At 48.7% G+C, this 15,540-nt stretch overlaps 1 protein-coding gene across 1 annotated transcript in view; it reads right to left on the bottom strand.

Moving 5' to 3' along the window:
• Positions 1 to 15,540, bottom strand: part of LOC103597603 (carcinoembryonic antigen-related cell adhesion molecule 21-like) — a 33,542-nt gene that overhangs the window by 7,262 nt on the left and 10,740 nt on the right. Inside the window, exon 2 of the mRNA XM_008581469.1 lies at positions 62 to 228. Within this exon, the coding sequence (XP_008579691.1) occupies positions 62 to 228 (167 nt within the window). The remainder of the gene's footprint in view (positions 1 to 61; positions 229 to 15,540) is intronic.

The following is a 15,540-nucleotide window of genomic DNA, read 5'->3' as shown; positions in this document are numbered from 1 at the left end:
CTTTGAGAAGGCAAGGGACATGGTCAGATGAGGGGCTGTTGAGGGAGGTGTTTGCACTCACCAAACACAGACAAGTAGACATTCCACGTTGGGTAGGTGGTCATGCGCGCTGTGATCTTCTGCGTGGTATAGGGACCGGTGTCCATGAAGTTGAGCACAGCGATGTGCAAGGACCCATCTGGGCTCACCGTCTCCCGACCCAAGTCGGCAAGACTGAGGGTCTGGCTGCTGGAGATCACGTGCAAGCTTATGATCTGCTGGGCCGCCTCATGCCCCCTCCTCGAAACCAGCTGAAGGACAGGGGCCTGTCCTCAGCCAAGCCCTGAACAGCTGGTGTGACATTTTTCATGTGCTGTCTTCATGAATCCTCGAGGCTGTGTTGTTAATATTTTAAGAGAAGAAAATAGAAACTCAAAGAAACAAAACCACCTGCCCAAAGTCATCGTGGCAGGTTGGATTTTTCAGAAGCAGACTCTGAGATGGAATTGGGGGAGATATTGAATTGTATCCCCCCTCCAAAAGATAGGTTGAAGCCCTGACTCCCAGTACCTCAGGATGTGACCTTATTTGGAAATAGGGTTGTTACAGATGTAGTTAGTTAAGATGAGGTCATACTGGAATAGAGTGGGCCCCTCATCCAACATGACTGGTGTCCTTATAAGAAGATGGCCACGTGAAGACAGAGACACATAGGGAGAAAACAGTCATGTAAAGACGGAGGAGGAGAGTGATGCCCTTACAAACCAAGGCATGCTAAAGATCGCTGGCAAAGCACTGGAAGCTAGCAAGGGACAAGCAGGGATTCCCCTCTATAGGTTTCAGAGAGAGCATGGCCTTGCCCACAACTTGATTTCCAACTTCTGGACTCCAAAACTGTGAGACAATAAATTTTTGTGTTACAGCCAATTTGTGGTACTTTGTTATGGCAGTCCTAGCAAACTAATACAAGGGCAAGATGTTTATTAGGAATCAAAGCCTGTGGAATGAGGGAAGAGGAAGCAGGACTGGGCAGAGGGAGAGGTCAACAGTCCTAACAAAGCTTCAGCCTATCTGGCGGGAGAAAAGGAGAGCAGGAGTTAGCACTACCCATTTTCCAAATGAGGATACTGAGGCCCTGAGAGCTTAAATGGCCTGTCAAAGTCCACACAGCATAAATTGCAGAGCCGGATCTGAATCCATGGCAAATAAGGAAATTAAGGGGATCAGAGAGGTTGAGTGACTTACCTCAGGTCACAGAGCTAACAGAAGTGGAGCAAAAAATCAACTTGTCTGGTGCCACTCAAAGCCACCATGCTCTGCAGCTTCCCCTTTAGACATGATCACTTAGCAGAGAGAAACTCCATCCCTGGGTCTGGCATAATGAACACTTGTCATGTTCATGGGCTCTGGGGGTTCAGAACTGGGACCAGCCAGGCTTTGAAGTCTGATCAGACCCCTGAGAAATGCCCTCCCCCCACCTGATTCTCAGCTATTCCCTCACCAGTAAGTAGCACCCGCATCCAGGCCTTGTCTCAGCCATGGGGAGGATCCACCTGCCTGGCCACGGGTTCTCAGAGTCCCAGGAGTGCTTCCTCCTGAAGGGAACTTGGCCTGCAAAGAATAGCCTGTGAGAGCTCCAGGGCCTCCCAGACACAGCCGGTTGGTGCATGCCACCTCAAGCCATGGCCCTGAGGGAGATGGCCTGGCCTTCTGTCCCCCTGACGAGGGCCATGACCGTGTAGCCCTGGCCACCGTCCTGGGGAGAAGTTGGCACAGCCCTCCTCGCTTTATAGCTATTCAGTGTCTCATTATCACTTCATTTTTGATCACGCCCCCGGCCCAGGACTTGTCCCCTTTGCTCGTCCTGGTCATCCCAGTTACAGGTGAATGCAGCGGTTGTGGGGGGCAATGGGGCTCCTGCTGGATGCTCCCCTCCTCATCTCCTGCTGTATAAATGGGGAAACAGAGGCCCAAAGAGAGCAAGCAGTTTCCCTAGGACCCCACAAGGAGTCTAAATCTGGCCGTGGTTGCATTCAGGTCTTTGACTGAGGCCTCGGCCAGAAGTCTGGTCCCATGTGTCCAGGCCAGTCTGAAATCCCCAGTGGGAGACAGGAGGTGAAATATTCTTCAGGAGCTCAGGTGGGCTGATGTGAAAGAAAAGAAAACTCGTTATCTACTGAGAAAGCAGCTTTGCTGATGCAACAGCAAATCCTGTGCTCAAGCTTCAACTCTCTCCAGAGCCGACACCTCTCGCCAGCTCCACCAGCATCAGCTCCCGCTGGCTCAGTGCAGTCACCCCACACTGGGCTCCCTGCTCCCGACCTTCCATCCATGCCTATGTCCATACCTTTCATCCTCCAGCCTATGTCCATCACCTGCTCAGAAGCTTCCTGTGGCTCCTGTCTCACTCAGAGACTCAGGGCCCACAAGGCCCCTGATCTGGCCCCATCACCGCTCTGTTCCCATCTCTCCCTTACCCCTGCCCTCCCTCTGCCACTGTGGCCTCTCCACTGTTTTATAAGCACTCAGGGCACGGTCCTGCCTCAGGGCCTTTGCACTTGCTTTTCTTTCTGCCCCAAACATTCCTCCCAAGACATCCACATGGCTTTCTCTTTCGCCTCATTCAGGTTTTTGTCCAGATGTCACCTCTTCAGAGGCGCCTTCCCTGACCACCTTATGTACAGCCCAGCATTTCCTGTCCCACCTCTCTGGTTTCTTTCTTTCCAAGGCACTCATTACTGCCTGACACATCACTCTCTGCTGCCTTGTGTCTGTCTGTTTGTTGTCTGCCTCCCCCAATGTCAGCTCCTTGAAGACAGGGATTTCTGTCTTTTTTTGTTCACTATTGTATGCACCAAGCCTAGGATTGTTCCTGACATACAGTAGGTGCTCAATAAATATTATGTGAATAAATGTATGAGACCCTGCACTGAGCAGTTTATTTAATCCAAATTAAGTGAAGGTTTCCATCCCCGTGGCACAAAGGTAGACGCAGAGGCTCAGAGAGGTGAGGTCATATCCACCCACACAGCTCATAAGGGGAGGAGTTGGGATTTGAACCCACATCTAATGCCAAAGCTATACTGTCCCTAGGCTTAGGGGGTTTACCAATAAGGCCCAGAGAAAATTATAGTGGCCATCCCCGTTGGTGTCTCTCTAGTTAACCAAGAAATCTCTCAAAGATAAAAAACAAAGGATATAAGGAGCCCCTGCAAGCTCTGGCACAAGGAGATCCCTTCGGCATCCCTCTCCCCCAACCCCAACTCCAAGACAGAGGCCGTCCATACTTGGCTGAGGACAGCTCTGCCCTCTGGTGGCCAATCGTGGCACTGGTCCCATTGACAAGGATAACGCAACAGGCAAGTGTTTAAAATCCCTAATACACAAAGAGCTCCTGCAAAGCAACAGGAAAAAGAAAGACAAAGTAAGTTTTTAACGGGCAAAGTATGGAAGTAGGCAATTCACAAAGGACATCATCCTCAAATGACCAATACACTTAGGAAAAGATATGCAGCTTTGCAGTGATAGAAATGCAATTTTAAATGTTGAGACATCAACGTTCATAAGCAAACTGGCAAAAAAAAAGGGGGGGATCCAGCATTTGGATAAGGGGTCTTAATTATATCCAGCATTTGGATAAGGGGTCTTCCAAACACTGTTAGAGTGTTTGGTGGCCATTCACTGGCATTGGCTTGTGCCACTCCTGATCAGCTGAAGGTGGGGGGCAGGGCAGCGTCAAGATGTGGAGCTTTAGGTGTCCCAGTCTACACTTGTGCCTTGACATTCCCTTTTGTTCTCTTGCATGTGTGTCTCCCCGTCATAACACCCCAGCTCTCGGCAGGTGGAAGAAAGGAATGTAAGAGGCAGAGTTCCAGGCTGGCCTGGCCACGGCACCTGTGCTAGCCATGCCCCTTCCCGTGCCAGCTGGGCGGGAGTGACTCAGTGCTACCCCACCTGCTGTTTTTCAGGCTCTCTAGGGTGTGTGGGTGGGAGGGAGTGGGGTGGTGTCAGGCAATGGTCCACACAAGGCAATGCAAATAGAAGAAAAGGGAAGACCCCGAATCTCTGCCCTCCCAGTCTCCTGCCCGCAGCACCAGTCTTTCTCCAATGGGATGCTTACTCCTCACATCTTTACTCCCATCCAGAAATCAACTGCTTTCTGTTACCCCATGAGTCCTGCTTCTGGCTTCTGAGGCATCTCCGGGGCTGGACTGCCAACTTGCTTTTCACTTTGGACTGAAAAGCTGCAAGAGCAGTAATTATGAATAAGAATTCCAGCTAACCTGTCAGTGGTTACTCTGTGCCAGGCACTCGGCTAAGCATGCCACGTACATGATCTCCTTTAATAACCTGACAACCTCATGGTAAACGTATACTGTAATCTCCATTTTACAGACAAGGAAACTGAGGCTCAGAGAGATCTAGTAATTTGCCAAACATCTCAGCTATAAAGCGACTGAGCTAGGACTCAAACACAGAGTCCATTCTTTGAAGCATTTCCTATTTGCTCTTTAAACCAACTTTTTTTTTTTTTATGAAGCATGACTTTACTGTATGATTGGAAAGACAAAGCACAATCAAAATCAAAGTCATGGCTACCAAGAGGTAAATGTGATCCAGTCAAAGCAAAAGTCATGGTTTTGGGGATGCTTAAGGTATTTTTCTTGTAGCCTTTCTGGAGAGCCAAAGAACAATAACATCACTTTATTTAAAAATATTTTTAAATTTTTATTTATTTATTAATATTATAATTTTTTACATTCTAAGATGGTGCCGAGCAGTTCAGGGGGAGGGAGAGAGAAAAAGGGAGAGGGAAATCAGGTGGGAAGAGGAGAAAGGAGGAGGGCATGGTTGAGGCCCGTGGCACCCCCTCATTCTGGCAGGGGAGGTCGGGGGCTTTCCAGCAGCAGCTCAGTCATTGCTGGGCTGGTTGCAGATGTCGGGGGGTGTGGCTGAGACTGTCAATCCCCACCACCCTAGCTCAGGAGCCTGGGATGCTTCCTCCAGCAGCTTGGTGGTCATAGTTGGGCTGGTTGTGGATGTTGGGGGTGCGTGGCAGGGGTCCTCAGGCCTGCACTGCCCCAGCTCAGGAGCCTTCCTGCAGCGTTTCCTGCAGCAGCTCAGTGGTCATTGCTGGGCTGGTTGTCAATGTTGGGGGGCATAGTCGAGGCCCTCAGGCCCCCACCACCCCAGCTTGGAAGCCCAGGGCACTTACTGAGGCAGCTTGGTGGTTGTCACTAGGCTGGTTGTGGATGTCAGTGGGGCGTGGCTAAGGCCCACATCCTCCTTTCCCTGGCTTGGGAGTGTAGAGGGCTTCCAGTCTTCTAGGTCTTATCGGTGTTCTTTGGTGGTGTTAGACCTTTACTAGTTAAGATCAGAACTCTGTCTCTGATCTGTGGGGTTTTTGTTTTTTCTTTCAGTTCTGTGTTGGATTATTCACTGTTCCCACCACTTAAACTCTCCACTGGAACTAACTTGTTATCCTTTGCTTACTTCCAAAATGGGGGGACTTCCTGTGGGGACCAGCACTTGAGCTCTGTGCTTGAGTTAAATTGCTGGTTTGCTGCTGATTCCCTGGGGAAGGTTTTTTGTGCAGCTCAGGTTCTAATTGTGAGATAACAGCAGTCTCACATCCCCCAAGGGCCAGATGCAAATTAGGGTCCAGAAGTGACTGATGGACTGTGTCCCATAATCAGCCAATCCAAATTAGCTGGACTGCAAAACAAAAACAAACAAACAAAAAAGGGCCGGCCCCGTGGCGCACTCGGGAGAGTGCGGGGCTGGGAGCGCAGCGAGGCTCCCGCCACGGGTTCAGATCCTATATAGGACTGGCCGGTGCGCTCACCGGCTGAACGCGGTGTGGGCGACACCACACCAAGGGTTGTGATCCCCTTACCGGTCATGAAAAAGACAAAACAAAACAACAACAACAAAAAAAACAAATTAGCTGGACTGCATCCCTCATTTACATAGGAGGACCTGAATGGGAAATTGGGTGGGAAAAGGGTGGGAATTTAGGCTATATAAGATGGTCTTTTTCTTTGTTCTGAGAGACACTGGTTTAGGAGTTCTTGTTCCCCCATGCTCTCCCTGCTTGCAAGCAAAAAGAGGCACTGTAACACTGAACAAAGAGCTGCAACACTAAAATAAAGAGCTGTAAAAACTGCAACACTGACGCCGGTCTTGGGTTCCTCTGTGCATTCGCCCCACAGCATTTGGGGGCTCATCCGGGATGTCTTTGCTCAGGGAAACCAAAACCCACAGCTCCAGATGGCAGGCAATGTGGTGAGTCTCCCTCGGGGAAGCCACCAAGAAGACGTTCCTCAGCCCCAGGGTCCTTTGGCCCCCACCCAGGAGCTCCAATTAGCATCAACTGGCACCAGAGTCTTTGTTCAGTTGTTCATTTTAGTACTCTGTGCTTTAAACCTCTGGAGGTAAGCATTGGTTTGAGATCTCAGTAACTTGTTTTGCATTTGAGTATCAGAGCTCTGATTTAGGGACTTTGTGGAGGGCTGGATGCAGCACTAACTTCCCAAGTCCAGGACTCCCACGAGATGTTGCTGGGTCCTTTAGTTTGGAATTAGTCAGAAGTTTGTCGTGGCTTCTAGTCTTTGTCTTTTGTGTTGTGTGTAATTTGTTGTGGCTCTTTGTGAAAAGGACATAAGTATATGCCATCCTGGGTCTCTAGCCTTGTGGTACTCGTTGTCCTAATACTGGCTATAGGATTGGTATCCACTGCCCTGAGAGATTGCACCAACTTAGAAAAGTTTTTCCTGGTGCTCCTATCCTTCCTGTCAGTGGGCTGCTTTCTAGCAATCTCATTGGGTTGGTATACTTTTTAGATTGATTCAGGCCCTAAGCCTAAAGGTATTTTGTGCATAAATTTGTATAGAAACAATCTCCCAGCCCGTTTGTGGGGCCACCCCTTTATAGGCAATAGTCACTCACTTTGGTTATTTCCAGAAAAAGGCTAAAGCTATTGGTTTGGGGGCTTCAGCAGACCCCTACGATCTTAGAAAATTTTATGAATTAGAATGGCCTGCCTTTGGGGTCGGCTGGCCTTCGTATGGAACTATAGATATTGCCACTGCCTACCGAGTCCGAGATATTTGTCTTGGTAACCCCAGGCATCCTGACCAAGTCTTATATATTGCTGTCTGGATTGAAATTATAGAGGAACTACCTCCCTGGTTAAAACAATGCCTGCAACCCAGTCATGGGAAACCCCTCCATGTACTTAGACCAATGGAACGGAGATATCCCTAGAGATAAAACAGGTCTCAGGATTAAAACAAAAGGAGAGGTTCTTGTAGCTAAACCGCTTCCCTCAGTAGGTTCCTCCAAAAAAGCCATCCAAGGACCTCCACCCACAGTCTTACAAGGCACCTTGGAGGACTTTGTTGATCTTTCTCCCCTGTCCCTTTCTCTCCTGGTGCACCTCCTCCTTACCCTACTTCTCCTGACTCCACTCTACCTTCAAGCCCCCCACATGAGGAGTGGCACCACCTATCAGACCAGGGGAGAACCTGAGTCTGCACCTTCTCCTTCTAGTGCTTTCTCCACACCCTTGCTCTCTGACAGACCCCCCCTTACCCCTGGAACTCAAGACCAAACCCCTTTCGTGGTCTATGTTCCTTTCTCTACCAGTGATTTGTATAATTGGAAGAACCAGAATCCCTCTTTTTCTGAGAAACCTCAGGGTCTCATCTCTCTTTTGGAGACTGTGTTCTTTATCCATCAGCCCACCTGGGATGACTGCCAACAACTCCTGCAAACCCTCTTCACTTCTGAGAAGCATGAGCACATTCACTGTGAAGCATTTGTAAGGACACCGTGGGCACTCAAGCGGAGGGGGAGGGGGAAAGCATTCCCTAGCAATATGGCGCCCTTCCGGGTTCTTCTCCGCAGTAAACAAGCCCGCCGGTGCCAACACCCAAGCCCACCCGCGCCAAACCTCAGCCAGTCACAGGTCAAGGCTCACCTCCTGCTCAGCCCCGTCCAATCAGCTACCGCCCGTCCACCCCCTATCCAACCCCGGAACGCAGCTCCCTATAAATGTACGCACAGTCCTTGAATAAAGCGGAACTTCTCTGGCGAACTGTTAGTCCGGGTCTCGTCTGTTTTTCTTTCAGCATTAAAGACTATTGTCAGCAGAGATGGACAACCTTCTGATGATCCTAGCCACCTCGAGTGCATATTTCCCCTTAGCCGGCCTAGTTGGGACCCCAACACTAATCAAGGTAAAGAGGCCCTCGGTCAGTATTGCCAGACTCTCCTTAGGGGACTCCGTGCAGCTGCCCAGAGGCCCACAAACCTTTCGAAGGTAAGCAAAACAATACAGGGACCAAGCAAGTCCCCGGCTGCTTTTCGGGAGCGCCTCATGGAAGCTTATAGGGTCTACACACCTGTGGACCCTGAAGCCCCAGAAAACAGGTGTACAATAAACATTGCCTTTGCTACTCAATTGGCCCCAGATATTAGGAAGAAACTTCAGAGACAGGAAGGGTTTGAAGGGAAGCTATTGTCTGAGCTAGTGGAAATAGCCCAGAGGGTCTATAATGCCAGAGATAGCCCAGAAGAGAAACAAAAAAAAAGAATGACTAAGATAATGGTGACTGCACTCAGGATTCCCAAAGAGTTACAGCAAAGGGGCCCAAGGGTATGAGACCTCAGCCAGGACAGAAGGGAAGCTCCTCCAGAAGGCCCAAGCCCCCCCACCCCCGAGAAGGACCAATGTGCATTCTGTAAGGAAAAAGGTCATTGGAAGGACAAATGTCCCCTACTAAAGAAGTAGAATGCCCATGTCCTACAGCTAGACAACTCTGAGGATTGACGGGGCCAGGACTCCATACTTATAAGCCCCCAGGAGCCCAAGGTAACTTTACAAGTGGGGAGCAGACCAGTGGACTTCCTCATGGACACAGGGGCCACTTGTTCTGTTCTAACTAAAACTGATGGATATTTATCTACTGGAAAGACCTTGGTACAAGGGGCTGCAGGAAAGCTCCAATCCTACCCTTTGACCAAGGCAAGAATTACCAACCTGGGACAAGGGACTGTTACTCACTCCTTCCTTGTCATGCCGGATTGCCCATACCCATTGCTGAGAAAAGACTTATTGCACAAGCTGCAAGCCACCATATCCTTTAAGGGGGATACAACAGAACTGACACTTAATCCTGTACCTCCTGCTCAAATAATGATAACATGCCCAATCAGCGAAGAATATATAGTAGCCATGGAGGCTCCCCCCATTAACTCCAGTTCCATCTTGGAGGAACTAAGATGGGAGATCCCAGGAGTATGGGCAGAAATGAACCCCCCAGGCTTAGTCATCCACCGACCCCCCATTATGGTTCAGCTTACCAGCCAGGCTACTCCTATTCGAGTAAAGCAATATCCAATTCCCTTGGAAGCCAGGTGAGGGATAACTGTCCACAACCAAAGACTAAAAGGAGCTAACATTCTAATTCCATGTAAGTAGGAATACTCCTCTTCTCCCCGTACAAAAACCAGGTACTTTACACTTCCAACCTGTCCAAGATCTATGAGAAGTGAACAAATGCATGGAGACCCTCCATCCAACCATCCCAAGTCCCTACACCCTCCTCAGCCTGCTGCTGCCATCCCACCACACCTACACTGTGCTAGATCTTAAAGATGCTTTCTTCAGCCGCCCGCTGGCCGAGATAAGCCAACCATTATTTGCTTTTGAGTGGACAGACCCGGAGGGGGCATATTCAGGTCAACTGACATGGACATGGCTGCCTCAAGGGTTTAAAAATTCCCCAACTTTGTTTGACAAAGCATTGAGCCAAGACCTCAGGCCATACCAGAAACAACACCCTGAGGTCACTCTGCTACAGTATGTGGATGACCTTTTGTTGGCCACTAAAGACTGTGAGACCTGCAAGGAGGCCACAAAAGACTTATTATGGGAATTACAAACCCTGGGGTATTGAGTCTCAGCAAAGAAGGCCCAATTATGCATCCCAAAAGCCACTTACCTGGGGTACAAACTGCAGGGAGGAAAGAGAACTTTGTCCTCTAGAAGAATAGAAACAATTCTAAAAATCCCAACCCCAAGGAATAAAAGAGAGGTCTGTGAATTTCTGGGTGCAGTAGGCTATCATTGCCTGTGGATACCTGGGTTTGCTGAAATAGCTAAGCCCTTATACTCCAGCACTGGGGGGAAACAAACCTCCTTGTTGTGGATGGAGGTTGAACAAAAGGCCTTCAATGATTTGAAAAAGGTGCTTACCATGGCTCCTGCCCTGGCACTACCAGATGTAAATAAGCCCTTCACCCTGTTTGTCACTGAGAAACAAGGCATAGCCAAGGGAGTACTCACCCAGACACTGGGTCCGTGAAAAGGACTGTGGCCTACCTCTCCAAGATATTGGATAATGTAGCCACTGGGTGGCAAACTTGTCTCCAAGCTATAGCCGCAACCACTTTTCTCTCTAAGAGATTGGATAGTGTAGCCACTGGGTGGCAAACTTGTCTCCAAGCTATAGCCGCAACCACTTTATTGGTGAAGACCTCTCCAAGATATTGGATAATGTAGCCACTGGGTGGCAAACTTGTCTCCAAGCTATAGCCGCAACCACTTTATTGGTGAAGAAAGCAGACAAACTAGCTCTGGGGCAAAATATGAGCCTGGTAGCGCCTCACTCTGTGCAAGCTCTCCTGAGAAGTGCACCCGAGTGTTGGCTCACCAACGCCTGCATCACTCAATACCAGGCTTTACTTTTAGACCAGCCCCGAATAAAGTTTCTTAAGACCACAGCTCTGAATCCAGCAACTCTCCTTCCGGACGATGACCCAGAGGAGCCTCTCCACGACTGCCTAGAGACTATAAAGACCCTCCAAGGACTCCAACCTGATTTGACTGACATGCCTTGGCCAAACCCGGATGAGGTGATGTTCATGGATGGGAGCAGCTTCATCTCCAACGAAATCAGGTACACTGAGGCAGCTGTAGTCACACTAGAACAAGTCATCTGAGCACAGGCTTTGAGCCAAGGGACCTCTGCTCAAAAGGCTGAACTCATAGCCTTAACACAAGCTCTAATACATGGGAAAGGCAAGACTCTCAACATCTATACTGACAGTAGGTATGCACTTGCTATAGCCCGTGTCCACGGGGCCCTCCACAGGCAGAGAGGATTAATAACCACTGGAGGAAAAGACATAAAGAACAAAAAGGAGATTCTAGCTCTCCTAGATGCCATAGGGTATCCTAAAAAGGTGGCCATTATACATTGTCAAGGACACCAAAAAGAGGACACAATCGAGGGTAGGGACAATGCTGCAGCAGACCAACAGCAAAGGAGGCTTCGCTAAAACCAGTGGGGCCATCGAAGTCCTTAGGAGTCATGCCGGCACCCCAATTGCCACCAGTCCCACGTTACACTGCATTATGCATGGCAGAGCACTGGACGCTAAGGACAGCGATGCAGATCACTGAATATATCTACCTAAAGCGTTAGGAAGGTTATTAATAAAACAACTACACTGAGGGACAGCCTCAGAACTTCTAAATTGACTGAATTGTTATGGAAGAACCATTAGATCCACAATCTAGACAAATTAGCCAAAGACTTTATACAATGCTGTGAAATTTGCTCACAAGTAAATCCAGGGCCAAAGTCTGGGGTGCCAATGGGAACCAGAGCACGAGGGTCGAATCCCGGAGAACACTGGGAAGTCAATTGTACAGAGGGAAAACCGGGACAATGTGGGCATAATTACCTCTTGGTGTTTACAGACACTTTTTCTGGGTGGGTGGAGGCTTTTCCTACAGAGACTGAGACTGCTCAGATAACACTCGAAAAACTATTACAGGAGATTATTCCCCAATTCGGCTTGCCCATAACTTTGGGGTCTGACAATGGCCCAGCTTTCATAGCTCAGATCCCTCAATTATTAGCAAAGGCCCTACAAATAAAATGGAACTTACATTGTGTTTATAGACCACAAATCTCAGGTAGAAAGAATGAATCAATCTTTAAAGGAAACTCTAACCAAATTAAAGTTAGAGACTGGTGAAAACTGGGTAAGCCTCTTTCCTTTTGCCCTCCTCAGGACAAGATGTACTCCATATATCAAGGGAATTACCCCTTATGGAATAATGTTTGGAAGGCTGCCTCTGTTGTTACCCTGCCTTCCAGACGATAAACTTGCTGAGTTCACTAGCCATAGCCTCCTCAGCTTCTCCAAGCCCTCCAGCAGGTGCTGCATCAGATTCACCCACTGATCAGAGGGGCCCAGCAAATAGCCAAGGACCTAACCCCACATTCACACCAGCCGGGTGACCTTGTCTGGGTTAAGCAACATCACGCCAGCACCCGTGAGCCAAGGTGGAACGGACCTTACACTGTCATCCTCACAACTCCCATGGCAGTGAAGCTTGCTGGAAAACACCAGAGGGTCCACCATACCCAGCTCAGATGGGCACCCCAGCCTGGGAACTCCTGCCCAGACCACTCCACGCGAGAATGGGCAGTCCAGCGCCCACAAGGGGACCCGCCGAAGATAAGGCTCACTCGCTCGTCCCCCTAATTGTTTTAATTGTTTTATGTTATATAATATCAGAGGGCTCAGGGAACCCCCTCAAGCCTAAAAACTATACATGGGAGCTAAGAAACACAATTACGGGGGACCCCCCTCAAAACTGTCTACACTTCAGGAGCCCCCACTTTCCTAGTAGATTTATGTGAACTAATGGGAAACACATATTCAAAGGCTCAGGAGAGACAAGACTTAGGAGGATTCAGGACCCCATATGGCAAATATTCTTGGGGGTGGGGATGTGATGGAGATCTCTCTAACAAAAAGGGCCTCCAGCAGACCCAATTTTATGCTTGTCCTGCAGCAGGCAGTCCTTCCTGTCCAAGACAAGGAAACTACCACTGTGCTGCCTGGGGCTGTGAAACTGAGGCATCGTGGACTTGTACAGATTCCTATATACCACTCAATAGAAGGCCCCAGAACATGCAACCCCATGACTCTTACTATTAAGATGTGAAATCCCTTCATGGTAAATACCTGGAAAGCTGGAAGGACATAGGGAATTAGATTATTTGTTACTGGAATAAATCCAGGGGGAGAATTCACTATTCAGTTAAAAAGAGAGAATCAATTAAACATCCCTATAGGCCCAAACCAGGGCCTCCTACCCCTTCCTCCATGTTCCCTGAACCCTAATCCATCCCCTCAAGCTCCAACACCCTGGTCCCTAAATTGCACCTGATTATGCTTTTACCAACCCCCTCCTAGGGACTTTAGATTCAGTCTTTTTGTTTATCAACCAATCAAGCCCGAATGTAACTGCTGATTGCTGGCTGTGCCTAAATCCAGAGCCACCTTATTATGTTGGCCTAGGGATAAACAGCTCCTTAGACACCAATAATCAAACTATTAGGTCGCTGAATCTAACTAAGATCACCAAAGAAAGACTGTCCGTGGGGACAAAAGCCAAAACTTACACTTGGTGGTATGAAAGACCAAGGACTTTGCATAAAGACTAACGAGTATGACCTGAAGAGGTCCCCTTATAGGACCACATGTACCTATGCGGTAACTATTAATAGTCCAACCCACGGGTCACAAGCTTCTAACTACCTCTTCGGCCCTACTTATGCCTGATTTGCTTGTTTGACAGGGTTGACTCCCTGCATAGCTATTCCATATTTCCTTACACCTAACAGGACTGAATTTTGTGTGCTTGTCTGTACTGTTCCCCAAACTTATTACTGTGAAGGAGAAGCCGGGAGGCAACATCTCCTTGCAAAACGAGCAGTTCCTGCCTTGATTCCCCTGTTCAGAGGCCTGGGCGTTGCGGGCTCCGCAACTATTAGTGCCACAGCTCTTATGACAAACGACCACAATCTTAAAGCCTTAGGTCAACAAGTTGATCTAGACCTAGGGGAGTGAGAAAAACCTGTTAGCCGATTAGACACTTCCCTGGATTCATTAGCAGAGGTAGTGCTGCAAAATAGGAGGGGCCTTGATTTTTTATTCCTAAAACAAGGTGGACTCTGTGTACCTCTAGGAGAAAATTGTTGCTTTTATGCAAGTCATTCAGAAATCATAAAGGACAGCCTCTCCTTAGTTAGTAAAAGGTTAAAAGAAAGGGAAGAAATAAGAAACAAAAGCCACAATTGGCATGAAGTTTATTCTCCTGGTCTCCCTGGTTAACAACTCTCCTCACCGCCTTGATGGGTCCCCTGCTTATAATCCTATTACTTTTTACCATCGGCCCAAGCATACTCATTGGCCTTATAAGATGCATTAAGGAGAGAGTACAATCGATAAAGATGATGGTTTTAAGAACCCATTATGCCAGATTAAATGTTGATAATGAGTCTAGGATTTGGCTCATGTACATAAAACCAGTGGGGAATGTTGCAGGGAACCCTAAGCATTTTCTGATTGTTAAGCCTTTCCCTTTTCCACTTGAGAAACTGTTTTAGAGACTCTGGCTTCTGTGACTTAGCTTGCTTGCCTCCTGCACCTGCCGGTCTTGGATTCCTCCTTGCGTTTGCCCCACCACCAATCCACACAGCAACCCTATAAGGCCCGGGGAGCTGACTGGACTTGCCCAAAGCCACTCACGTAGCAGGGGTAGCTTGTATTATTATTGACGGTCTTGGATTCCTCCTTGCGTTTGCCCCACCACCAATCCACACAGCAACCCTATAAGGCCCAGGGAGCTGACTGGACTTGCCCAAAGCCACTCACGTAGCAGGGGTAGCTTGTATTATTATTGACCCTTTGCATCCCTTAGCTTTTTTCTGGAAGTGAAACAGGGTTGGGTCTCTCAGCTTCTTGGTTTCAGCTCTAAACATCCCCCCTTGCCTTGAAGGGGAATGTGTAACTGGAGGGGTTGCCCAGATAAGGCACAGGGCTGGTGTGGTATCATGAAAATATATATTTGGTCTTCATCCCTGTCTCCTGGTACACAATTCCTAAAATCCTTAGAATCTTCGAAGTGCTGTCTTTTCGTATGCTAATGAGCTAACTACTGGCTGGCAGCCCTTAGGTAGCTTCAGGATGGGGGCTGGTCACAGGCCAGACCAAGGCAGGACTTTCAGCCCCACCCCCCAACCTCTGGGAAGGACAGAGGGGCCAAAGGCTACATTGATCGTCAGTGGTCAATGATTTAATCAATCAAGCCTATGTAATGAAGTCTTCATAAAAACCCAAGAGGCCCGGGTTTGGAGAGCCAAAATGTGGAGGTTCCTAAGGGTGGCACGTCCAGGGAGGTCACGGGAGCTCCGCACCTCCCGTACCTTGCCCTGTGTGTCTCTTCACCTGTATCCTTTGTAATATATTTTGTGATAAATGGGTAAATGTGTTTCCCTGAGTTCTGTGAGCCACTCAGCAGGTTAGTTGAACCCAATGAGGGGGTTGTGGGAACCCCAATTTATAGCCAGTTAGTCAGAAGCACAGGTAAAACCACCTGGAGTTTGTGGTTGGCATGGCGGGGGTGGCAGTCTTGTGTACTGATCCCTCAGCCAATGGGATCTGACACTATCTGCAGGTGGTGGGGCGGGG

Source organism: Galeopterus variegatus, unplaced genomic scaffold, assembly GCF_000696425.1.
Source record: "Galeopterus variegatus unplaced genomic scaffold, G_variegatus-3.0.2 Scaffold2360, whole genome shotgun sequence".
Taxonomy (NCBI): Eukaryota; Metazoa; Chordata; class Mammalia; order Dermoptera; family Cynocephalidae; genus Galeopterus; species Galeopterus variegatus.
The sequence above is the reverse complement of the archived record's forward strand: the minus strand, read 5'-3'. Positions and strand labels throughout refer to the sequence as shown.